General features: G+C 36.9%; 1 protein-coding gene across 1 annotated transcript; it reads right to left on the bottom strand.

Moving 5' to 3' along the window:
- Positions 1–2,799: 2,799 nt before the first annotated feature.
- SH3TC1 (SH3 domain and tetratricopeptide repeats 1) lies at positions 2,800–26,412 on the bottom strand (the record flags this gene model as incomplete). The annotated part of the gene is made up of 17 exons (XM_082281313.1): positions 2,800–3,030; positions 3,248–3,444; positions 4,337–4,487; positions 4,783–4,905; positions 5,901–6,051; positions 8,036–8,216; positions 8,580–10,265; positions 11,840–11,881; positions 14,039–14,166; positions 15,154–15,349; positions 16,196–16,269; positions 17,055–17,229; positions 17,913–18,056; positions 18,263–18,368; positions 21,505–21,632; positions 23,794–23,868; positions 26,205–26,412. The coding sequence occupies 17 exons, from the start codon at positions 26,410–26,412 to the stop codon at positions 2,800–2,802; spliced, it is 3,996 nt and encodes a 1,331-aa protein (XP_082137439.1).
- Positions 26,413–27,114: the final 702 nt, after the last annotated feature.

The raw sequence follows: 27,114 nt of genomic DNA, 5'->3' as shown, positions 1-27,114 counted from the left end.
GAAAATAAGAGTTTTATAGTAGTCAGATTTCCATTCAATAAAGACTTGCACCAGGAAGCTCACCAGATAGGATTCATCTCACACACCTGTGGAATTCTACATTGCAGACAGTTGACCATTCTCTGATGCTAAAGAGACTACAGCCACCTAACAGGTGTCTCCAAGGGAAGATGAATCCTACCACTGCTGTGGATGAACAGAACTTAACTGTGTAATCCTTTTACCCAACTTCAGTTCCTCCCAGAACCTGTAAATTCCAAATTTGCTGTTCAAGTGCATTGATTGCATTTGTTATTTCAGAATCATAAAATGTTGTTGTGCTCCCTGGAGGAAAAGATGTATTTAAAGATAACAGGTTTTAGAGCAGCTTTTAAAAATAAAACATGCCATTTATATACATAATAGGAATGCAGTTCTTTGAAATCCTCTGCCTATGATGCACTTTAACCACATGGAGTAGCAAAGCAGACTTCACATGTCACCAGGGCAAGGAGATAATTCAGGTCCTGCCTTTTCAAAAGCCAGATACATTTTTATATACTGATGTACTGGCTTCAAGGGAATGGTCAAGAAATTCCATGTACTATACACTGCTCAAGCACAGTTTAACACTAAAGGGTGAATTAATAATATAGAACTAGATTGCTATGAAAGCAAAAATTCTGTGGAATCAAAGCAAAAAGATGAAGTAGCAATGCAAGAAAGCAGATAGGCCTTATCAGCAGAATTGAATTCCAGATGAAGTCAGCTTCCCTTCCCAGAATATAGAGACAGGCTATGATTACAGCAATCAGAGTCAGCAAGAGGTTATAAATTTAGCTAGTCTGAAAACCAAATGAAATGGAAAATAGAATGCCAAGCACTGAAAAGCAAGTTAATGAACAGAGAGCAACATCCACAATTTTCACAGCTCTGCAGAGATCATACAGGACTTTTGTTGAGTTTTCAGGTCAAGACAATGAAGAGCATATGGGATAATTAATTTCCCATGCTTAGTGGGACAATATGACACCAGTATGAATCTGAGTCATCAAGTCATTCCTAAGACATCATTACATTAAGATTTTCATCTTTACAGTGTCAAAAGCGAAAACAAGCAAACAAAATGCTTATTGTGCAGAGAGCCTTCTAGAAATAGCAAATACAAAGTGTTTAATCCCAAAGGTACAGCACTGAAATGCCACTTCACTTTCTGGACCTTGATCTAAGAGCAGGACCATAGAGAGTTACCGTGTCTACCTAAGTCATCACACCTCTTCAAGGTAACTAAAAGGTCCCAGTTATCATGATAGTGGCAATTATCTGTTATCTAGACCATGGGGACACCAAGGAAAAAGATGCACTTCCCACTCCCCTGGAGAGTATCTTCAGTTTCAGTCTGTCTCATTTACATTATATGTATATATCTGTACACACAAATATATGCAATATACATGTAATACATATATGTACATACATATATGTATATCCTCTCTCCCTGTAGGAAAGTAAAAAGCTGACAAAGAATTCACAAGGTCGAAAAGATGACAAAAATCAAATACCTGAATATATAAATAGAAAGAATTCAGAGCATGCTCTGAGTAACAGATTCTAGGCAAAAAACAGATTCTTAGGCAAAAAACCAAGGCAATGAGATTACATGGATACAGAGATCAGGAAAAAAAAAAAAAAAAAGGTGTGTTTTTCACCTTTCCCCAGGCTTGACAGTATAAGCAAACGTAATATGTAGCCAACAGCCCCATCTGGTTTCTAAGTCTGTATGTGCAACTTCCAAAAACACTTCCATATTTCCATTCTTTGCAATATCCCTTAAAAATAAAATAAACCAGCACTTTCTGTAGAGAGTTCTTAAGAGAATGAAAAGGCATAATCTTAAAGTGAATCTGAGTATGATCTAATATGTCATTTCTATCATAGCTTTGGTATGAAAATGTTTTGAGATACAAAGATTTAGAATTATCAAAATAAACAATCTGGATTTTTTTGTAACTAAAGTGAAATAATACATTTTTCTGAAAAATATTTAGCTCTATGTAACAAATAGGAAACACTGTTAATAAGTCATTGCAGACAATACTGACAGTTCTGGAAAGGGCAGTTAAACAAATTGTCTTCAAAAACAGGGAAGGAGGGCCTTCACACGACCACCAAAATCCACAAAACTGCTACTCACATATTCTGACAGCTTCAGTTTTACAGTTCTAAAAACCAGTTAGTTAATATTACAATATGTATGTGAGTTTTCTTGAATTATAAGATAAAGCTTAAATAGTCCCCATAAGTACTGCAGTAGGTGCATTTGACAGAAAAATGGGGGCTATGTCTGGGGAACTGGGTAAAACCATTTCTCAACCCTACCTAACATGCTTGTGCAGATGCATTTACTTGATGTCAAAAAAAGTAATATAGCTAGGTCAGGCAAAGGAAACCACAATTCATGTTGAACGGGTTTTCTTCTGTAATACTTTATTAAATATTTTTCATTACATCTATGCATTAATCATTTTCCAATATCCAGCAAGGCAGAAAGATACAGCAAAGAAAAATGTAAAAAAAGGAGACTGTTGAGTTTTGATTTACAGACTGATCCTTAAACAACAAGTACAAGATTATGTATCTTAAAGACAATGAAATGTAGTTCACTGTCATATAAACTGGTAATTTAGTCTGGGATGATGAGCTCCAGCTTACAGCACACAGATAATGAGTCATTGAATGAAGTCTGCATCCTCCTACAAAGCCAGTGCAGTATTTCCTCAGGTACTTCTGTAGTAGTTAGTCTGCCTTTTCCAAAAATGGTTAAGAACTCTTGTAACACTGATCAGGAGCTAAATTTATTCTCCTAACATTCAGCTCTGTTGCAAAGGTTCTTGCCTTTTGGTAACAGAAGAGAGACATTTCCCGATCCACGAGGAAGTTATGGTAGATCACAGCAAGCCTGGTGTAAATCTTCAGCTGAGCTTTTTTATTGCCCAGGTCCATGGCAGCAGCAAGTGCCAAATGGTAATAGCCAGCTGCATCAAAGGGGTCCTGAAATAAGAGGCTCAAATTTAGTACAGCCAGTGCAAGAGGACAGCAGAGCTCAGGTTTGTAAGTATCTAACAAGAATGATACAGATTCTGAGCTTCAGTTTGCCCACTTTACTGTTTACATTCCAAACACACAGAACCAGAACATGGCAAAATCTGATTCTATGAAATATTACTTGGTATAAAATTTTGCTACAGAAGTTATTAACATTTCTTACCTTAAGGTCATAGAATATAATATCTCCTAAGATTGAGTACACCTTGACGTAATAGAGTGTTTCCTCCTCAAACTCCAGAGGAGAGGAGCAGAGGGACAAGGCCTTTAAATAGAAGTGTTCAGCTAGTTCACAGTGACCCAAATGGTGATGGATGGCTGCCAGACGATGGTAAGCTATTCTTTCATTTAGCTGATTTCCTAATGAGATAACATATGAGTCAGGATAAAAACAAAGAGACAAAGTACTCAAATCTATGCTACTTTTAAAAAGTTTCTATATTGAATTTGCTGAGCTTTTATTGAATAAAATCAATTTTGCTTAAGAGATACATGGTCAAAACCTGCCCTGCAAGAAAAATCCTATGGAATTTCTGAATTTCCTGCTGTAGGATTTGAAAGTGTCTGGGATTTTAAGAAATAACTACATTCATCTCTCATGTGTGTGTATATATATATATATATATAATAAAATATATATATTCACACTGCATACTTACAAAGAATACAAAGAGATTATTATGAAAGAAATTAGTTAATGGGAATAAAGACTCCCTTGTCCATCCCAATATGTATTTTACATGAAACATTATGACAAAAAGATTATTTTCAGACTGATCAAAATGACCTATCTGTGCCTTTACAGAGGGTTAGGAAGGTTGCTAATCAGTTGAACAGCTCCCAAACTTGAAGAATAGTAATTTTGAAACTAGACCTATCATTTTTGATTTTTCCATCTTATGTTGGTTCACTATCAATGCTAGGAACAAATCTGAAAGTATTTGGCACACTCAAAAGCCTCTTAGGACAATATTATTCATGAGTATTGTATCTTAGCTGTTAGAAGCACACTCAGTTTGGACATTAAATTCCAGGTTTAATTCTATGCTCTACCAAAGGTTTTCCATTTGATCCTAAATTAGAAGAGGAAGTAATAAATTGCTCATTCTTGAATAGAGGAAAAAAACAGTAATTATAGTAGTGCTATGAAATCCTGGCAAGAACTGACTAGATGCAATGGAAGAAAACTTTAGAGTTCTGCTGTGTTTTTAGAGGTATCGCTCATACTCAGCTATATGGAAATTGTTCTTACCTAAATTTACACTGAGGACGAGAGCTACTCTTGCATATTCCAGACTTTCCTCATAAATCTTCAGATTCATCAGTAATTCCACCAACTTATTGCATAATCTGAGTTCAGTGGTTTCGTTGCCAGTCTGAACAGCAAGTGGGAGAGCCCTGTCCTGCAACACACAGCATCAGCTTAGGTATGGCTGAATCCCAAGATGTGCGCTGACAGGATCTCATTTATGTCAAATCAAGTAATTTCTGGTTTCATTTTGCTCTTTGCTTAGAATGGTTCTTGGAACCAGAAGAGGATTTGAAAGAGGTGGTATCTACTAAAACCATGACAAGTATGCAGCTGCAATAGGTTATAAACAGTTTGCTGAGAGGTTCAGCTTTTGGTTCAGGATTTGTAGAATACCTGCTATGGTAGGAGGTACATAACTATCAATGCAGCAGAAAAACTGCACAAACCCTGTAGAAAGTCACTGCTTTCTCCTTTTCCCAAGTACCATTGAAAAATATGTCTCCAGCAGCTTCAAACAATTCCATTCCTAAATTTGGATCTCCAGTGCAAAGAGCAACATCCTGAGCAACCTGAAAAGAAAACAAGGAATGGGGAAGGAAAGAAAGAAATTGAATCTTGGTTATTCCATGGTAAAAAAAAATTAGCAATTGAAAATATTAGCAATTGAAAAAAAGATCTCTCCTATTATAATGACAAGAAAGGCTATATTTGATGCAAACATGATCTTTTTTGGTACCCTATCTTTAAGCCAGTGGCAGTAGCTGAAGAAGAAAAAAGTCCAGGCTTCCCTTTTTCTGGCAATAGTATCTTGTTACCTTTGTCAGCACATGACACCCTGAAAACAACAGTGTATTTGATAGCTGCCACATACTAAATTTGAATTAGATCAAACATATCATAGAAATACATTCAAAGTGCAAGTTGGATATTGCTAACTGCAGATTTAAAAGCCTGTGAACTGATTTCTGTAAATAAATGCAGGTCTACTATTCTATTCTCATGGATAAGTACATGCCTTGTTAGCAAAAAGGATTTAATAAAAAAGCATGCAAAGCAAGAATACCAGGATTCTCAGTTATTGATAGAAAAAATAGTCATGAAAATGTGCTTTTTACATAAGTCCAGGTTAAGCATCTTGCTCTGGCTTTGTCTTCCTTGGTTTTCAAATTGCATTCAATTAAAACAAATCCTTCTTTCTACTTAAGTACAGAGGTGTGCAAGATATGTGTCTCTGCTCTCACAGCTGAAAAGACACCCCTAAGACAACCCTGTGGTGCTTTAGAGCTGGTAAATGGTGATGAAGAAACATACAGAATTAACAGGCAGTAAGAAAGGTCACTGCCCAAAATCCTTCCAGAGTCAAGCAACAGATTAAAATGGAGCACCAGTGGAAAATGCTGAGACTTTCCTATCAGCTGCTGAGCATTACATCAATGATGTCACTATATGTTCAGAACATCAACTGGCAAAGTCTATGGAATTTTTATATCTAATTACTTACTCTTACCATGCCACCTGCACAACACTAACACCATGTGCATGCCTGAAAGGGTTGACAACATACCTGAATATAAAGATCCACCAGCTCATTCTGCCTCAGAACATAATATATCTTTCCTGCCCGTAGCCAAGCATATGCCTCCTTCTCTTTTTTCTGGAGATCTATAAATATTCCAAGGCTTCTTTTGGTATATTCCAGAGCTGACCTGTAGGCCCTGAAAAAGGGAAAAGTGCTGACCACAGAGGGGTCCTTCAGAATTGCAAATGGTTTTCTTCAGTGAGAAAAGCCTTATGTTAATATGAGACACATTCTGTTTCCCCTATTTAGTGCACAATTATAATTTCTCAGCTATATTACACTGGTAACTAGAGAACTCAGTCTTCTTCCTTTTTTTAAAATCTATGTTTCTTGTTAGATTGTTAGCTATTATTATATATTACAAAAATATGTTATATATATAACAACATATTATATATATGTAGTTATGTTATCCATACAATTTATCATGTTATATTGTATATTATTTCAAGATAGTTTAGATGTGTCCTTCCTCTACCTCAAACTTGTGAGAAGTAGAAAAGTCTTTCCTCATCTTTAACTCTTCTACCATTTATGGATTTTTCCTAAAAACTTCAGAAAGAAATTGCATCTAAATTTTTTTTAATAATCTATGCATCTGAGTTAAGTGCAATTCAGACTAATCAGAAATTATTGAAAGAAGCAGGAGAAACTGGGAGGAGAGTGGTAGGGCAGAAGAGATTGGGACATGTCATGATCAGTTCTAGCAACACTTAAATTATCAGATTTATTGATGTTATGGTGCTTTATACCAGACATAGAAACCCCAGACTCATTAAATCTTTCTCCATCTTATGCTGGACTCCCATCACCTTGACCCAATGCATTTTCTTCTGAGCACAAGACATAAATATATTAAAATATAACGTGACCATCACAGAGAACCCTTACACAGTGCAACTTCAGAACAGCTACTTAGGCCTCCAAAGAGAACCAAAACAAATCTAAAAGTAATACCCCACTTTGTATTTCAAACTATCAAGATTTTAGTTGTTTACAAGATCTCATCTGAGGGGGGGAAAAAAAATAAATCACAGAATACTGTGATACTGTGCTATTATCTGGTAGCATGCTAAGGTTACACAGTCAACATCTGGGAGCCAGGCTCCTGGGATATACAAGTTCCATGTACTACAAGCACGCATACAGCTTCTCCAGCTAGTGAAATCTTTCTGCAAATTCCAGGCAGCTTGAAATCTTAACCAATTTCTTTGTCTTCAGTCTCTCCAAAGGACAGTCACCAACTATACCATTAAAAAGCAGTAACAAAGCAAAATAAATTGGGTGACCTTCTAAGCATGTTAGATACTCAGACTACAGCCACTGGGTGCTAGATGCTAGAATAGGCATCTGTTCTCTTTCCATCACTGAGAATATTTTTTGCATCCTTACTGAGGCATGCTTGAAAATATCTGAATCTAAATAACTGCTTGAAGTACACCAAGAAAAAAATCAGACAAAACAACCTTAAAAAACACTTCAAATACTCTTAGAGAAGACTTAGTCTCCTCAGCACTTGCTACTATAATTTAACTTGTGCAGTCTGTTATTTCAACAGATTGGAGCAAAAAATTTGTTATTTGGAAAATAAGAGCAATATAGGAATTGCTGAAGAATAACACTATGCAGGTTTGCACATTGGCTTCGTACTTACATAAATTTGGGGGAAAAAAAGCCTTTCCTCGAAGAGCAGCACTTACATAGAGGCAATTTAATGCCTGAACTGTTTGGAATATGTCCTTTAGTGTCTTAAAAAAAAAAGTCTTGGACAAATCATTGCAAATGAATCACCTGATGTAGCAATCATCAAGAGCTGTATAACCTATAATAGGTTTAAAATGTATTTACATCGATTTTAAAAATAAATTGGTTCTTGAAGTGGTGCTAATCCCTCCAGAACATCTTGTCTCCCTTGAGAGATTACAGTTACTTAAAAAGAAACAAGAAAATTCTCCATTAGCACTGGAGTCTTCAACTCTGATAAAGCGTATTACCAAAGCAGAGGGGAAAAACAAAAAAAAAAATAACAGTCATAGTCAGCTTTTGCACAAATTGAGATCCTTTGCAAGATGGAAAAGTTAAAATCAGAATGAAAATAAAAGTCATTCAGCGTGTCTTACCTCTCTGTTCCTAAAGACAAATAGAGCTGACTAATGGTTTCCAAAATTTGTCCCTCCAGAACTTTGTTGGACATCTTTCTAGCTAAAGATAGTTGATATTCATTGTAGATGACACACTGAGTCTCATTGGGAACAACTGTAGTGTAGAACTGACACAGCAGTTTAATTGCTTGTAGTTGGCCTAAGATAATAGATTGGAAATATGAACATGAATCTCTGTTTTAAAATGAAAGTTAATTAATTTTAAAATTATTCATTCTCACTGTTTCAAAAATTACAGCAGAGACAATGAAAAATATAGAAATCATAAAAAGAATATCCCACTGCCATTTTGTTCAACCCTAAGTTAACAAAGGCTAGAGGTTACTTCAAACTTCATTTCCAAAAGAAAACAGTAACAGAGTCACCTTCCCTGCAAAAGCTGCCTTAATCATGGTAGCAAGAATAACAAAGATATGCAGCTTCTAAATACAGATCTAATATACCTATATCAGCAACATTCCCAAACAGGGTACATTTGGTAACTTATAAAAGATATACTTACTCTCCAGATGACTCATCTCCATGGCAACTAAAAAAGCCCATTCATAATAAAACCTTCCTTTCTCTTTTTCAGTTCCACCAACATAATAATATCCCAGCTGAAGGAGGACTTGGATAAAGTCTTGACCACAGTCCATAATTGAAAGCTTGGAGAATAGCTTAACTGCCCTGATGAAATAATGTTCTGCCAGCTTGCTGGCTGCTGCATGCAGGCAGAGTGCCCCAAAATTAGCCAGGGCTATGGCTTGGTTGTGGGTCATCTCAGTCTCTTCTGAAAGACGCAGTGCTTTGTAGTAGCTCTCAGCAGCTTCTTTTATGTTGTTTGTCCTTTTCAAAGCAATGGCCAGCATGTTATAAGCGATGCCGAGTTGCTGGGGATTGCTCCATGCAGAGCCTACAACAGCATTTAAAATGGCTAAAGCCACATCATATTGCTTGTAAAGAATGTACAGCCAAGCAAGTGAAACCAAATAGTTAATAGTTTCCTCTGGCTTAGCAGAGGCAGAGCCCAGTGCTTTCATCATGTAAGCAATGGCTTTTCCATACTGTTTGTGGTGGCTGTACAGCTTTGCTAAGCTAAGATAGAGAGTGCTGCACAGTCCTTCCTGCTCATTTGTAAACACAGAAGAAAGTGCTTGTATGAGGTAAGGTGCAATTTGGGATGGGAGTATTTGCCTGAGTTTTCTCAGGCCATCTAGTCTGGGAGCATTTTTGATGACTAAATCAATCCTTTTCAGGGAATCCATTAAGTTACTGGTGCTCTGGCAAGAGGTAACTTTTATACAGCTTAATACAATGTGTGGCAAACACTTTTCATGGTAGGACTCTGCTAGTTTGAAGTAACAGTTGTTGGATAAAGTGTTTTGTAAGCCCAGGTCATTGAGCAACAGCTGAAATCTTTCCAAGAATGGCAGTGCTTCTTGGTGTTGTTTGCGTGCACTGTAATGTTTTGCCAGTAGAAAGCATGCCCTTGCCTCTGCATGTTTGTTCTGGCTCAAAATTGTCCTCTTCAGAGCATACTTCAGTATATCTGCCTCCAGGTCAGCACTGCAAATGTAGTTGGGAATTCCCATGAGAAGAGATGCAGCCTTGTCAAAAACATGAGTACACTTCTCTTTGTTCTTCTGGGTCAAGTAGATGACTGTTAGATTTGTATAAAGAGCCATCACAAAGTACAAATCATTAAACTCTCCAGCTACTGCTCTCAATGCCTCCTCAAAATACACTCGAGCTTGGGAAAACTTCAGCTTTTTAACACTGAGCCTGCCTAAGAGAAAGCATAGCCTTGCTAGTGCCCAGGACAGGCCTGCTTTCTTTGCTGCTTCCCTTGCTAATCTTAAAAAACTAACCAGGTCTTCTTCTTCTGAAAATCCATAAAACATGCAATTGGTAAATGAATAAGAGAAATCATACAGGCTTTGGAAGTTGCTCTCATACTCTTTCCTATTTAAGAAGAGTAACAATGGCTCAAAGATGTCAGGTGCTTGAACATCATCTTGACATATGTGGAAACAAGGCCCTTCAGATAGAAGAAATATTTCAGTCTTTGAAGAGCCAGCAGATTCCTTCCCTTCAGCAGTTGGCTCTTCAGCTTGAGAAGCCTCCAAATTCTTGAAGTTCTTCAGCAATTCTTCTATCTTGCCATTCTTGCTAGTGGATCCTGTGCTAGAAGGTGAGCATGGGATGTCTGAAATTTAAAAATAAATTACAGATCACAACTTCCTGTATGAATGCACACAAAGATCTTTGACAGACCAACTACAACATTTGTCAGTGAAAATCACAAAAGTTACAAAAGAAGTTACAAAAACATTATGTAAATACTGTGATTTCTTAACAGTATGTGTAGGAAACAAGCCAAAGGTGTAAAAAGATATCAAGAAGGATGAAGTGTGGGAGACTGGAGGAGTGAGAATAAACTTGCCACATGTAAGCAGGTTAGTGATGAGTACACTTGTCTAGCCAGGCCCAGGGCTGATCCAGCTGAAGTCCAGGATTAATTCAAACTGCATTTTGTCTGTGTATACTCAAAAAGTACACTCAGTGTATGTTCTCTGTTCTCGCCATGTGTACATGAGCAAGAGACCTGCCACAGAAATACAATTCAGACTAGCTAGTAAGCAGAAGAAAATCAAGGACGACCCAAGGTCTGAAGTGGAGGCTGGATAAAGGGCCCAAAGTCAGGACATGGATGCTGGCTGGACTTAAGGTGTGAAGGAAGTGGGAATTCAACCATTCGAGTAGAGTAAGGGTATGCCTGGGCCCTGACAGCATGCTAAGGCAGCTTAGCCAGGGCAGGGAGTAAGACTGTGCTACTTGAGCTGGTGAAGTCTCACATGGGTGCTTGGGGCTGTCTGCAAAGGTTCTGTTCTGTCCAGGTCCAGCCTGACAGGCCTGTGTATTGTTTATTAGGATTTCTTCTATCAATCAACTATCAACCCTGATTCTCTGCTGGCAGAGATTATCTTTCACAAAATTACCAATTTGTGGCAACTGATGTGGCCATTGATCTAAATTCTCCTAGTGACAACATCGTTGAATACCTCTCGAGTATAGTAAAGACAGGTACTCCATCAATTCTCAGTCCTCCCACTGTTTTCCAGCCCAGTTAATAGGACGGGGATTAGGGATGGAGTATACAGTCAGTCAGTTCTTAAACTTCCAGCTGCAGATCAACAGGAGCTTGTTGAAGCTACAGATTTAGAGCTCTATTCCCTTAGAATCTCATTTCTGAAACTGCAGCAGAATCATAAATATAAAAAATGTTGTTTAGGAAAATGTAATACAATATGAATAATGATAGTGACAGCGTAGCAACAAAATGCCAAAGGGAAATAATTCTGCATCCTCAACAAAATATTTCCTTTGGGAAATCTATTTCTGGGACGAAGTTTTCAAGCAGACAAAAAAATCTGCAGGAATTCAAACTCAGCAGTTGCCACGTGCCGCATAAACAGTATTTTGCCTTGATTAACAATGTGGAGGGGCTGGGAGGTGGTGCATGCGTGTGTTACATCAGTAAAAGTCTTAAAATTTGCAGTTGGATAGTAAGTTCTGAGAAAGGCATCTGATACCAGTGAAAACCCGCAATATCCTACTGAAAACCTAGTGAGAAAGGGTTAAAGCAAAATCTCAGAAAGCAAACAATGGGAAAATTGGCATTTGAAGAGACATTAGAAGGAGAATAGCTGGCAAATACACCAAAAAATACCAGAAGTCTCATTAATTTTATGTAAAAATTGTATGTGTATGAAGTATTACCACATTCATGAGCTTTATGAAATTCAAGTTCTTCTAATGCATCTGTAGGAAAGAAAAAATCATGTTAGCTGTAGTGTCTTGGTTATTTTTCAGTTTTAAATCTCCTAAAATTAGGCTATATTTAGTTGATAATTCTTTATGTCAGAAGAACTTGAGATGTCCCAGAAATTTGGAAGAAAAGAAATATTCTAAGTTTGACCCAAAACTAACAGGGACTTACCCTCCTGCTGACACAATTCACTGCTTCTACATGCATCATTCATCATACAGCTACCTCTGCTCAGTAAGGTGGGGAACATAGCACAGTCAGAATTAAAGACAACCTGTCCTGCATGAGGGAGGCATTTCTGCTGCATTAAAATGTAAGTGGGCAGCAAAAATGATCATTCTCCAACCAGCTCATAAAATGAGATAACAAGGAGCCCTTAATATTTTTAGTGTCACTCCCAGGGTAATGGGGAGGGGGTGGGAAGGGAAATTATTTAGGGTTGCTTGTGTAGATAAGTGTCAGACTTTTGTGGCCATTCCAAGAGCAGGTGGGTGAAAAAATATCAGTCTGATTTTAAAAGATTGCTCTTAATTCTGTAGACATTATAACTACAGATCTGGCTTTACATTTAAACACTGCACATCTGTAGAGCATTTAAGAATTACTATTTTGTGTAGCAGATATTTGTCAAGGTATTTCAGCTGTCATGCTGCATTTCAGGAATATTTTCACCATCTTTCATACACTTGATGCAACAGAAGTGGTACTGAGGTTATGAAGGATATATACAAAAGCAGAGGCTCACAGACCTATTTAAGCTCTATTTAAGCTGATGGAAAGCTACTTTACTAGCCTTTGAGAATGACCTCTCACTGACTGTTTACTTCTGGATCTCCTTTTTATAAATGCTTTCCTGACTTTGGTGGATGAAAGCCACAGATGTTTACAGTAGTTGTAACTTAATTCTCTGAATATCTAATCAGGGAAGTGCTCATAAGTAAATACTTCTCAGTAGATTAATGTAGAAGGAAGGAATTGAAAATCCATTTACTCAGATCATACAACAAAGTATCAAGTGAATATTGAAAATGCTTCCTCTGGATAAATTATGTGGATCAATTGAGCTGTTTAAGAGAAAAGTGGTAAAGATGGTACTATGAGCTGGGGAGGACATAAAAGAAGGTGGTACTTAAAAAGATTAGGGAGGAGATGTGGTGAAAAATGCACAACAGCAAAAATAGCAGTACATCCATTAAGCCCATGACACTGCTTTAGTACCTTAGAGGTTTGAGCTTTTGTTCCCAGGCTTTTCATTTGAGTGTAGGAGGTGAGATGGGGAGGCATTTTGCACACTGCCAGGGCAGGTCTGACATGCCTTAGTTATTGCTCACACATACACACAGATTTGCAGAATTAAACCAACACACCCAACTCAAACCTACACACTGGCTCCTCTCAAACTGGAGCCTACAGGCCTGGCTCTCAGGATGGCACTAATGGAGATAAAACTTTGTTAGACATTTGACAAGGATATGCAACATCAACAGCCTGTGGTGGACTAAGAAGTTGCTACCTCTGTTCAGTTCAGCAAGACTATTGCATTACCCTGCCTTACAGTAAGTCTATAAAGGTGAAACCCCAGTTACCCCAATTGCTTATGCAAAGCACAGAGAAATAACATCTCTATCAGAAATTATGTTTATATGACTAGATTTTGCTATTTTTCTATACCTTTGAAAATTAAATCAAGCATGAAGAGGTGTGTGTTTGCATTAGCTTTCAATAATTATGCTGTGCTACTTTCCCAAGACGAAAATCCAGCAGTGTTTGGGTGAACATACTGCCTTTTACAATGCAGCCATGTGAAATTATAATTTATAATTCAGTCATGTAAAATCTTGCAGACCTGTTCAGCTCAGTAAGAGAGTTTTTAAAAGCCTGCTGTTTAAATTCACTCAGAAAAAAAAAAAAAAAAAAAAAAGGACAAAAGAAGATTTGCAAATGCTTTTCTGGGAAAAGTCTTGAAACAGCAGAAAAATAACAAAGATAATATAAAGGATTTTTACATGCCATATCAAAGATCCAATTGAATACCAAGGTATTTCAAAATAGGTGCAAATTACGGAATCTCATTGAAAAAATATTATACCAGGGATATAGGGACTACACATGTATCTTGTGCAGTGAAAAGGAGTAAAAGTCATACTTACCTATTCTGTACACAGAGCAAACATCTGTGATGGAGGTTTGTTTCAACAAATGTACTACTTCTTCCAGATTTTTTTCTTTTGAAAAAAAAGATAGCTCTTCTGCTTCAAGAAAATCCAGATCTTGTTGTCTAGCAAGGAAAGGAATAACTTTGAAGATGCCTGAAAGCAGATTTGGCTTAAGGAGCTCATTGCATCAGTCAAATATGAATTTGTTGGAGAAACTAATACAATCTTCACATTATAGGTTGTGTTGTGTTCAAAATTAGTTTAAGTCAACTTATAAAATTTGCATATAAACTGATAGCAAACATGCTTACACCTAACAGTTTATGCCATATCAGAGAAAGTTTTCTGTCAGTGACATGGTATAGCATTTTATAAGAGTATTTATTAGAAGTACAAGTCTTGAAGGACTTTATGGTATTGATTTTCTAATCTAAGCCTAAAGTTACATATTAAACGGACCTGCAAGCAGCATTGAAGAACTCCTTTTTTCAGCATGCAGACAGTTCAGGCATATTAATAAGAGCAGCCTATTTACATGTTGCCAATGCATGATGAAATACACCCTTTTTAGAGGTTTCAGTCTCCATTATTAGCAACTACTTGCAGAGGTCCCATTAGAGGCAAGTTAAGGTGTATAACTGAGGGTACTAGGAAAAAAACCAGAACTTGGATGCTTTAACATAGATCTTGGGAGAGCCTTCTGCAAGGGTAAAGCTGCTTGGATCTTGTGAGACAAAGCATAGAAATTAAACCAATATAATAACTCCAGAAACCTCTTTGTCCAGGAAGAAACTCAGCTACAGACTAATAGTATTTTGCAACATTTAAGCAGACTTCATATTCCGAATCCTTTGCAGTTTTGACTGATATATGCTATGACAATTCACATTAAAACAACAACAAAGCCCCAAAACAAAAACCCAAAAAAACAAACAAGATCCCCAAACAAACAAACAAAAAAAACCCGAAACAAAACAAAAAAAAACCCCAACCCCCCAAAAAATCCCAAAACATATTAAAAAACCCCCACACCCTGAATTTAATGTTCAGCATTTTAAAGCTTAAGAGACTAGGTCTTTTTTTGTTTATGAGCTATATATATCACTCACTTATTTCTAGATAGGTCCAGTCTAACATGACTTGTCTTTACAAAACCCACTTGGCCAGTGAACACATGTTTTCCAAGAAACCATTCCATGCATTCAATGAAGTAGCCAATGATCTCAATTTTGTCCCCTTCCTGAAAACTCAGCTCTTCCGACACAATACTTTCATAATTCATCACAGCGAGACAGGATCCCATTGCTGTGTAATAAGGAGATAAATAATATTTGCAGATAAAGTAATTTAACAATAGAAACACACTTAATAGAATAGCAACTCAGCAGAATATATTTAGCAAAAGATGTTCCTGGAACATGTGAGTTGAATATCTGCTGTGACAAGATTTAAAGCATCCAAACCTCATTGGTTTGATGATTAGAATTGTAAATAGCATTAAAATCCTCATTTCCCAGCCTTTAGAAAGCAAAGCCTAGAATGTTTTCACAATTCTAGCAAATTCCATCACAGAGCAGCAAAAAGAAATGATTCCTTGCTTTCCCTCTAAAAAAGGGCTCTGAACTTGGGCCAGAGTAAAACACTTGAACCAGTTTTGAACCAGCTGAAACAATCCCTATGGGATAAATATGGCTATATATCAGTCAGTACAGTATTAAAACTGACATCATAGAAGAAAATAAGCCATATTTGCTCTCTAACATCAAACCATCTGTGTAAGTTTTATTTCTCTGGCAGTATGAGATAAAGCAGTACACATGTGAAAGACCCACAATCACATATTGCATTTTCTTATTTGAAAGATTGTCATCACAACTACAGAGGCATCCTCAACTCCATTACTCTGTACTACCTTGTGTAATATTTAGGAGGAAAAAGGGAAAGACAAGACTTTAGAGTTTGACTCTTTAGAGCTTAACCTTAGACAAACTTATACTATCACGAATTTTACTGCAAACTAATTTTGAAAGCTATTTTCCCATTCTAATAAAATGGAAAAAAAGTTATTGAACCCTTTAGAGTCTGTTCTAGCAATAGCATGGAGTAAGTTTGGGGTTATTCTAACATTGATGTTTTAATGGAGTTTCTTACCAACTTTTCTGATGGATTTGGATTCATTTTTAAATGAAAAATCAACAGGATTAGGATACCCTTTGAGAAACCATCTGAAAGCAGAAAAAGAAGTTAGTGTACAGAACACTTCACTAAATGTTGTGACAATAACAATGATATTTAAAATGCATATGAAAACTGATTAATCCCTCCCACAATTAGCTTTCAATTTCGGCACTGCTCATACACCTCAGACACAGTTATGTTTTGATTAATATTACTAGTAAAAGTTCTCCTGATCTGCTATTTCAGGAAAACAAACTGAACTGAGAAAGTCATGCTATTTGTCCCTACCACAGGTCAACAGAAAAAAAAATATCCCAGTTTTAAGTACTAAGAGCACCAAGAACTAACGATTTTCTGGTGATTCCTGAAGTGAGTCTTTTGATATAATTTTCGTTGTGAGCTTGGACACGAACTTGAGAAACTGCATAGAGAAGGTGGATGGGTCCTGTCAATAGTGTTCACTAAAAACACAGCTAGCCTGCTATGATCAACATTTATAAGCATCTCATCTGTTACTACCCATATTTCCAAGCATCCTGAAAATTGAAAGTTTTTACTTTGTGTTACTCTAAAAATGTTAATAGGTTTTATGTCAGACTCAGGAAAGAAAAAACAATACGTAACTCACAAGATGGCAAACCAACTCTAAATGAAGCTCCGCAGGTATCTGGATTAATTTCAGTTGTGTGAAAGGAATTAGAGCGTATTTTTATGAGTGTCAGTTAAGATGGATGTTCCACACCAGGTTACCCTGTAGAGGCATCTCGAAGCAGAACATGTGCATACGTGAATCAGATGCATAAGAAATAGGTAGGTAAAGTCAGGTACCTACTGATGGAAAGGCTCCAATGGCTCCAGAGAAGCATTAGACAACATGGACATGTCACTATCCACAGATGCACCTGTTACATCTTCAGTAAAAGCCCCAGTCTCAAAAAAAGTTACTTCATTGTCTGTAACCATCATCTTTCTTATCGTATTGTCAGGACATAAAACAAAAAAAGATCCTAAAACAAAAGCAGTTAAACAGATGTCATTTAATGTAATGTTTTAGTGTCATATAAGCTCTAAACTGGCTTCAAGAGCATTAGTAATTTTCATTTAGAAATTGAAAATCCATATTTTTCAAGAATTTTCTTGCCAATTGTCAAATATTCGTATATGAATAGGTCTATTTTGTCTAGTGTCATATTTTTCTGTCTAGTGTCTCTTTTAGTAAAAAAAAATGCAGAGATGAGGTCTTAAATGGAACACAGAGCCCTCTGCTGCAATTCTGCATATTCCTATTGCAGCAATAAATGATCCATCTATCCTGTCATCCTGTCTCTGGCAGTACAAGAAGGTTATGCTGTTTAGGAGAAGCACATGAGAGCACATGAGCCTGGCCACTATTTATAATCCTCCTGCACATCTCCAGCATCTGCAGTAATATTAAGCAAGTTGGAATATACATCGCTCCCTAATCCTTTTGGTATCCATTTATGTACCAGCTGCACATGAATTTCTTCAATCCCTTCATGATCTCACTGAACCTAATCTGTATTTGTTCTTTTCTCTTTACAATGTGCATTTGGAGTGAGTAAATTTAAACTTCAACTTAAGTATTTGCATAGGTCTTAATATCTGATTTGGAGGTTTTAAAGAAAGATGCTTCCCTGAACTTAGCCTTAGCATGTACAGCCTTACCTACCTTCCTGTACTAGCAGACTTCTGTACATCAAATTTAATGATTTTTCATTTATACAGACTTCAATGCCTGTGTCTTCCTCCTCTTGGGAATATAGCCAGAAAGAGTGATCTAGAAATAAATTCTCCATGCAATGGTTTATAAAACCTAGGGAAAAGAAAATCCAATTTGTTTTCTTTGCAATTTTACAGTATTACACAAAAATATAAACTTTCAGAGAGTTAGAGACTACTCCATTATTACTAAATGCACAGTGTATAAATCACAAAATGGGGTTCAACAAGTTCCCAGAAATTGTGTGCAATTAAATACAAAATAACATACTGAACTGTTGTATAGTGAAACAACTTTACCCAGTGAGTGGTAGGTTAGAAACTTCCATATTTCTTCAAAAGTTTTAAATGTCACCACTATTAGATCTTGATCACTGTGAATAGATAGGAGTCTGGCAGAAAGCTCCTAAAAATCAAAAACCAATACTTTAATTACAATCATACGAGACTTAAGCACATTTTCTCATTAGGTAACACTTAGGCTAAAATACTATGCATTAAGAAGGATTAAAAAAATCCAGGATTTTATCTGTATGAGATACCTGTTCTTTAACATACAGGGAGCCAAGTTTTAATCTTTTTTATTAGCAACTGTATCAGCAATTTCAGTGAGGTTAATTTAGAGAGGAAATAAAGATCGCACTGAGTGAGACTAAAGGTTTATCTAGTTCAGAAATGTCTATGTATAGCCATATGTATAATCATACAGTCAGATTGTATATATAGGCCACCATATCCTAAGAATATCCTCCACACAGAGTGGTTTACAGCTTGGGAACTGCCTTTGCCAGACGTGTGGGCATTAATATTAAATAGTGGAAAGGATCTAGTTTGGGAGGTTCTTTTTACTTGAAATTTCTCACTTGATCACCATAAATTTTTTGGTTCTACAACCTCCTGGTGTAGATTACCCTCAGAGCTCTGTACACACACAAAAATGCAGCCCCTGCGATGCCACTTTGAACCTGCTTCCTGCTATTGTCAGTCTTTATCCAGAAGAGATATTGAAGTTATTTCCAAGTTCACCATTTTTTGGTTAAAAAAATATACTGACGTGCTACTTTTCTATTTTTAAAGATGCAGTAAGATCTTTTTATCCTCATTTGTACTGGTTTACATTGCTAGAATAGCATTAAATTACACTTCTAGCAAAGATAAGCAATGATCACACTAAATTGTAATGATGGATTTTAAGTAATTCCAGAAATGCTAAAATGAAACAACTACATAAACCTGCACGTAAGTGAAAAAGCCCCCACATTTTGATGGATTCTAGACAGAGAGGGGTAATATACAGCTTGGTTGCACTCCAGTTTGTAGCTTAAAAACAGGGCTCTCTCCAATGATGCTGGCTGTTGCCTTTCAGGGAAATACAAAGAACTGTGGTAATTTATGAGACAAGTACCTGAATTACAATCTCAGAGAATAAATCAAATATAAAGCTAACAGGTGTGGGAACCCAGAGTGCAGAGAATATTTCTCTGCCTGTTTTGAAGAATTTTACCCCCCTGAACAACACTGTTTTTGACCTCCATCCTTGGAAAAAATTGCCTACTCTTAGAGAAGAACTAGAAACTACACTGGTGTAAATTAGGTGATAGACTACTATGTAAGATTGTCACAGGGTGAAAAATTTAGAGGTTTTGGGTTTGTTAATGTAGTAAATAGATAAAAGCAAAAAACACCAAAATGGAGGATTGTTGTTGTTCTCCATACCGTCATCTTCTTCTACTTTTCCATATTCTGCAGTAAAAGTAGTTTGGGATGATTGGACAAAGAATTCTACAGTTCCTGGCTGTGTTACTAAATAATTGGTAGAAAAGTAAAAATAATATATGTTTTTGGTAACCATTGGTTATTTACCTTTAAAAAGGCTGTGGAATCTTGATAATTTGGCTTTCTCCTGCATTCTCTGCTTTGTGCTATGTCTGGATCATGCTAGAGACTCTTTCTCTGACAAGACCTAATAAACAACTATCTAGAAGCAGCAAAGGCTGAGAGTCCCGTTTGTTTCTCAAACTCCTGGCAAGGACTTTAAAGATCTCTCCCACCAGGAGGGGCATAGTTATGGCAGGATCAGTGTCAAACAGGTATAATGCTACTGTATCGTTTCCCAGCATTGTACCCTTGCTTCCATCACATCAAAATTGAAATGCAGCTTGAAACAACAGAAGGACTGATCAAGAAACTGATTCTAACTCAAGGCAGCAGGGAGAAAATTGTCCCAAAAACTCTTTCTCTAATCTGAGTAAGTGGAGCTGATCCACTGTTTATGAGTGTTACAGCACAATTTAAAAATATCTCTGAATTAATGCTGTTTAACTTCCATATTTTCAATTCACACAATCTGAACACATAAAAATATAGAAGTCCAACCTAGGCTTCTTCAGCAGGCACGTCTCATCACTGCTTTGATCTTCTGCATGCACCTTTCTACACTAGATTATATATTAATGAGAGCCTGAAATCTATTAATAAATTGCCAACACATGCTAAAGTATGTCAGCCTCAGGGGCTTCACGTACTGCTGAATATCAAAACAACATTCTAAGGAAACTTATCATTATCAGTCTTGTTTCCTTCAAAGTCTTTTCCAGTCTGTTTCTAACAAGGCCACAAATCTAGTCTATTTGTTTGCTCTTTTCCTTTGCCTCCTGATCCCACCTTCCTTCCCCCATTTCCCTCTAAACACAATCCAGAGCAGAGCAGGAGGAGTACAGACTGTTTGCACAGCCATAAAGTCAGCAGCCTGGTGGTAGGGTGGTCACAACACATGAAATGACAATGGTGTAGAAAAATACATGTCCAAGGCAGTCAAAGCCATAACTAATTAAGATTTCAGTACTTTGGGTTGCCAGTGAAGGAGGCTGGAACCCATGGCACAGACAAAAAAAAAAAAAAAAAAAAAGAGACACCAGAGGTCAAATGATATAATTCTGGTTTGTTTTTTTTTTTTTCCAAGAGGGAGGAAAAGACTAACCTCTATTCAAAGCCAACCTCATTGGCTGTAGAGGACAGGTTTCCCATATACAAACAAATTAAAAATGGTAATAAAATTTGGCCAACACTTGTATGCTATTTAAAGTTATGGCCATTGAGCCCTAGCAAGTCCATTATTTAGGCTGTTCTCCTTCAGACTTCCTCTTCGGCTTAGTAGTGAGCTTCCCAGGAAATCAGCATGCCAAATGACTCCAGGTGTCTAGAAACTGAAGTGATGAGTCAATACAAGGGAAAATTAAAATAAATCAAACCCCTATTAATTCTTTTGATATAAATCAAAGCAGAAAATATTTAAAATAAACCCCATTCAATGTCTATTAAGACGGGTTTATTTATTTTACATCAATTTGATATTCCAGTCTTTCTCAATGATTCAATATTTCTAAAGTCCCTAAATGTTTTTGGGCCCCAGGAAACTGGTCACTCAAATTCAAGGACCCAGCATGTAGATGGAAATAGGACCCAAATATCTTGCAGGCTATTTCAGCAGCACAGGGTGTATTATCTGAATAAATAAACCAATTTCCACACAATTGACTTACACTGAAAACTGTCACCACCTCCTTGCTGTCATTTTCCAGAAGACGGAGCTGCCCTCTGAGCTGTCTTTGGAGCCTGGAATCAGGACATCCACTCTTTCTTTTTACCATTGTTAACTTCAAGGAGATATCTGGAGGAAGATATCCATTTTTAGTACTATAATATTTGTGAACCAGCTTTGGAGAACCAGAAAATCCCTCAAAAATCACAGAATACACATTAAGTTCTATTTTTTCAGCTTCATAGAGAGGCATGCAGAAGATTGATCTACTGCATGTTTCTTTTACATTTTTATTATCCTGTAGACATAGGAGCCTAGCATGAAACAATTTCGGGAGACAACTGATACTTATGGATGAAGAAGAAAAAAAAAGAAGAAAAAAACAAGCAGATTGGTAATTTGTCAAATTAGACAGCTCTGGGCATTGCAAACATGCCCAGATTTCCAAATATTCCATGCATATTAAAAATCAAAGCAAATAGATACTGGCATCCCCACAAAAAACCCTGAACAACAAACCCCACAGATAGTTCAGCATGCTATAACCTTTCATACTAATTTTAAATTCATAGCTATCTGACATGTCACCCCCAACACTTCAGAAGGCTTTTATAAATTGAATATTGTAAAAGCTGTTTCTCAATAACCTGGCTGAGCAGTGCCAACCAAGTTAAACGGCCCAACTAAAAGCTCACTTACATTATTTTCCCAGCACATCTGAAAGCAGCTAGATACCTATTCCCAAGCTCTTGGCATCTGTTTATGAGAAGCTTTTACTGCAGCTAATGGTACAGCTCCAGCCAGCTTCTCTCAGATAAAGAGGATCTTTGATAAACCTGCTTCATTCTGCATTAATTCATTAATTTAGTTCAATAACAGTAAATCGTAAGTTTCCAGATGCCCAGATGGGCACATATAAACCAATAGTACCCAGTCAGGAAGAATTCCAATTGCAAAGTATGTAAATAGGTCACACTTTCAGAAATATGGGACTGTTGTGTGTACTAAAATATTCCACTTCCTCTGAGTTTCACATTTTAATCCAGTAAAATAGATGTTTTTCACATTCTAGTCTAATATGCTGTATCTTGATCTGTTTTCAGAGGGCTTCCCATGCATGTTCCCAGGAGTTTTACCATGACTTGCACCTAAATTACTCATTACTTTAAGGTCAAGAAGGGTGGCTCAGAAATATAAACCTGTGTTACTGAATTACAAGACCTGTCTCTTTAAGCTGTGGTCATATAATCAATTGTTAGTAGAAAGAACACAAACTGGAGTCCCTGAATGTAGTTCAGATCACTGCTAGGGAACAGAATTATTGACCTTTTCATTTTATCTAAAAATATAAAACATACTGGCACAAGAGATGACTATTACTTAAAAATTTATATGTTCATTTTACATAATCAGATTGGTTCTGAGGTAAGTACGTAACAGTAGACACACAATCTAACTTTTATAGAGAGTTAATGTTACAGAAATAATAATTACATTGAATTAAAATAACAGAAATATAGCTGCTTCTGTCAATACCCCCCTATAATAATGCCTTATAGAGATGAAATATGGTTTAAAACCCCATTATAATCTCCTGTCTGCTTCTGTGAGCCCTGACCCATACTCCCAGCTACAAAAAAGCCAAATTCTGTACAAAGCAAGACAATCAGGTACATAAAGCACAAATAATTTAACCAGAAATAACCATAGGCCTGGGGAAGACTCTCTGCCACTGATGTGATTTGTCAGGTCAAGCCAGAGAGCAGGGAACAGCTCAGTGTTGGTTTTGATGGCATGAAAAGGGAAATGCACCAGGACCCTCAATCCACAGAGCCTGCCATGAGCCCTCCAGAGGTGAGGCCTACTGAACCCACTTCCTGCAGAACTGCACTCAGTTGACACATCACTGAAAATACAGCATTAAAAACAACAAAAATAGATACTTGGAAAGGTCACAACCTTTAAAAAATAAGACATTTGAAGGATTGAAATGTATATGCAAAATAAGTGATGAATTTTACTTGCTTCTTTTTTTTTTTTTCTTAGCCATTACAATATAGTACATAAATTATTTCTGGCTTTTATAGCAGTTGCTCCCTCTTTTTATGAGAAATTCTCAAGAAATCTTACGTACAAAAGTTGGTCACTTCACAGCTGCCATGAAATACATTATTAACTTTACAGGAGTGATCACTGCAAATATCAACATAGTTGTCTCAATTTAAAAAAGAAAAGTAAGCAATGAGAAAAGCAGTATATTATAAAAATAGGATGGGAAAAAATGTCTTACCAGTTGGAAAATTCTCTGCCTGACCGGGAAGGGTCCTTGAACAGACATTCATGCATTTTTCACTTGGAGAACACTCTACTGCAATAAATGAAAAGAATAGTTATGTGCCTTTTCTAAGTCATATAAATCACACTGAAAAAAATCCAAAAAAATACTCCATGCTTTCAAAGCATTTGATGCAGCAGAAAATTACTAAGAGAAAATAACTATTTTCTCCCGTTCCTGCTATATAATCCCCAAACCCCACAAAAAGTACCTACAGAACATTTTCCTCCTGGGCTGGAGGGGGAAGTCAAACCTTGATTTCATCAATTTGATGTGAAATTTCAAGGTGATGGAGAATTGGTGGAAAGACAGGTTCTCAGGAAACAGAATCCTCATTTGAGAGGGAGCAAGGGTCAGACTTCATTTTCTCTTCCCTTGCACCTCTACTAAAAATGGCCCCCACTAACGCTTCAGTGGTATAAATTGTTGTGCCTTGTACCAAATCATGCATGGAAAAAAATAACCCCTCTCTTTATTTGCTACATGTGTAATACTTCGGAGGGGGTACTGAAAAATCAAGTGATTTGAAGTTTCAGAAAAACAACACAAATAAGGTATGTTTTATATTAATAGTAATCTGCTTTTTTCTTTTAGCCCATATTTCTTCCTGTCCTTTTGGGAATGATATATTTTTATGCTGATAAAACATCCACTGCAACCACTTCCATTTTCTCAAGGCTCCCTGGGCAAATACCAGTGAAGATAAGGCTTCATATTTCTAGGAGTAAAAGTGGAAGAAATAGATCTTTCATTTTTAGATGAAAATTTCTGAGGCAATTTTCATGTATCCCAAGACATTCTCCTATGAAGCTCTGCTTTTAAGAAAAAACCCCTGCAATACAGCAGGGCATGGTATTTTCCAAGTCTTTTGCATCTTCTTTCAAGTCCATCTATGAATGTTACATAAACAAAGTCATGCAAATAAATAAGGATACATAAAACAGAGTTTTCCCACCTCCCAAAGAAAGGAATCAAGCAGTAAAAACATTGTCTTTAAGGTTTATTTCTAGAATATATTCAAATTAGAAATTGAAATCCCCAAACACTTTAGTTTTGTAGGGTTTTGGTTGGGTGTTTGACAGAAGCATTGGGGTTGGGGTTTTATTTGTTTTCTTGATATGGACTATACGATGTTTGTTTTTAAATAGAAATTTGATAGTAAGCTCACTGCAGCGCAGGCTGACTGTGTTTAGGAAACATTCTAAATTTAAGTTCCCCAGAGCTTCTGGGACCATACTTGCCTGTAGTTCTGCTTTTTCTGGTTTTAGTCAGGATTACAAACACAGAAGTTGTCAAAACTTTGACAACGTGTTATCAATCACTTTGATAATCATTTAGTAGTTGACAAGGACAATAAATTAGCATGTGTTTTTGATATATGAACTTGCCATCACTATTATTTTGATATTACCAGCTATAACTTTCCTTGAAAGGTAGTTATCAAGACATTAACATCCATGCCTATGACTTTTAGGAAAAGGCAAAGGCTATGAGCTAGCATTTTAATTACTCTGAGTTTAATTTAAAATAATAAGTAAAAGGCTAAGAGTTACTATAACTACATTTTAAATATATTTAAACTGTTTAAAGAACTATAATTAGGTTCAAAAACTTAATATGAACTCCTACTTAGTGGAATGGCTTGCATACTTCCTGGAAAGCTAAAAAGCAACTTTATACTGCCCTGGGATGCTTGTACCTGGTCTTTGATGTCAGAAGTGTTTCAGTTGTGAACAGAAAGACATTGTGCAGGTCACAGGACATATACTTTTAAATAAAATAGTTTTTGTCCATGACTGTTTGAAGTATTTTCATGTCCAGAAAGCTCTTGAGCCTAGTGTAAAGTAAGAGCCTGGCCATAGCCACCTACCTATGTCCCTCCACCCCTCCACCCAAAAGGTATCTCTGACTTGCATGACTTTACTGCATGAAGTACATTTTCATTTGTACAAAGATGGTACTACACCTCTGATAAAAAAAAGGAACTAAAAAATATTAAAATAGAAACATGCAATTTAACTTGGCTTATGAACCTTACAGATACAGCAAAAAGTGCTAGACAAAGAACTTATATTTCAGTACTCTGGCTCTTGGGTTCTAGTAATTTTCATCTCCTTTTATCTTACTAAAAGATAATCCATTTGTCTGCCCTAAGTGGATTTCAGTATAGATTGTTCAATAGTCCAATCTATGCAGTGTTTCTATGGACGAAAAATAGCTGCTTGCTGTATTGCAAGAAAAGCCCATCTGGATTCTGTGAAAAACACATGACAGTTCTCAGCCTGTGCACCATTTTAAGAACAGTAATTCAGGCACAAAGAGAAGCTGGGAGCAGAGGCACCAGGATGCATTGTTTGAGGTCTTACCTATTTGTTCTTGCAATGTGTCCATCCCGACTCCATCCCTGACTGTGCTGATGGCAGCACTGCTCTCCACATGTTTGCAGTCACACCTGCACATTCCCTGCTCTGCTTCTTCCCTCCCCAAGTTCTTGTCTTGCTCTCCCTCCAGAGCAGGGACGATGGTGTTAGTGCTGAGCATGGATGTGCCACCTGCCCCTGCCAAACTCTCCATAATTTGAAGTTCCTCACAGTGATGCAATTAAAATCATCAACAACCTGGAGGAGAAAAAAAAAAATTAATATTTTATTTTAAAAAAGCATCAGAAAAGATGAACACAGTCAAGAGCTGTCCCTCTCCTGCAGGAGTTATTTTTAATTGTAATATGGATTAAAGAATTTGCTATAGGCTTCTTTCAGAGGAACTGTTGTGTAACACCAAATTTATCCCAGAAAAAGCTCCTGCAATGAGGTGGCATCACTGCCTTAGCAACAAAGCAATAGACTTGGCTAACAGAAACAATCCAAGGCCTGAAGTGAAATGTACTTGTGCCCACTGCTAATTATCCATTCTTGGCCAGCTATAAAGCAGAGCCTCCAAGGGATAACATCATTCACATTAACAGAGGAATTGCAGGGGAAAAACATCATTTTCTGAAGGTGACAAGAATGGAATGAGTACTGCATGCTGAATTCAAACAGCAAAGAAGGTTTATATAAATTCAGCTAAAGAATGAATCCTCCACAGGAACCCACAGTGCAGGAAGAGTGGCATGCAAGGATCCAAGTATTACTTTGCAGCAAAGCAGAAAAATTCAGCTCTACTGAAGCTAGAGGCTGAGTCTGGCATCAGGACCCCATTTGACATGATAAGCAAGAAGGAATAGTAATGGAAGTAGAGCACAAAAAGTTGCAAGCTTCACTGCTCCCTCCAGTC

The sequence above is a fragment of the Coloeus monedula genome (genome assembly GCF_965178545.1).
Source record: "Coloeus monedula genome assembly, chromosome: 5".
Lineage (NCBI taxonomy): Eukaryota > Metazoa > Chordata > Aves > Passeriformes > Corvidae > Coloeus > Coloeus monedula.
Note: the sequence above shows the minus strand (reverse complement) of the source record. Positions and strands in the feature narration are given on the sequence as shown.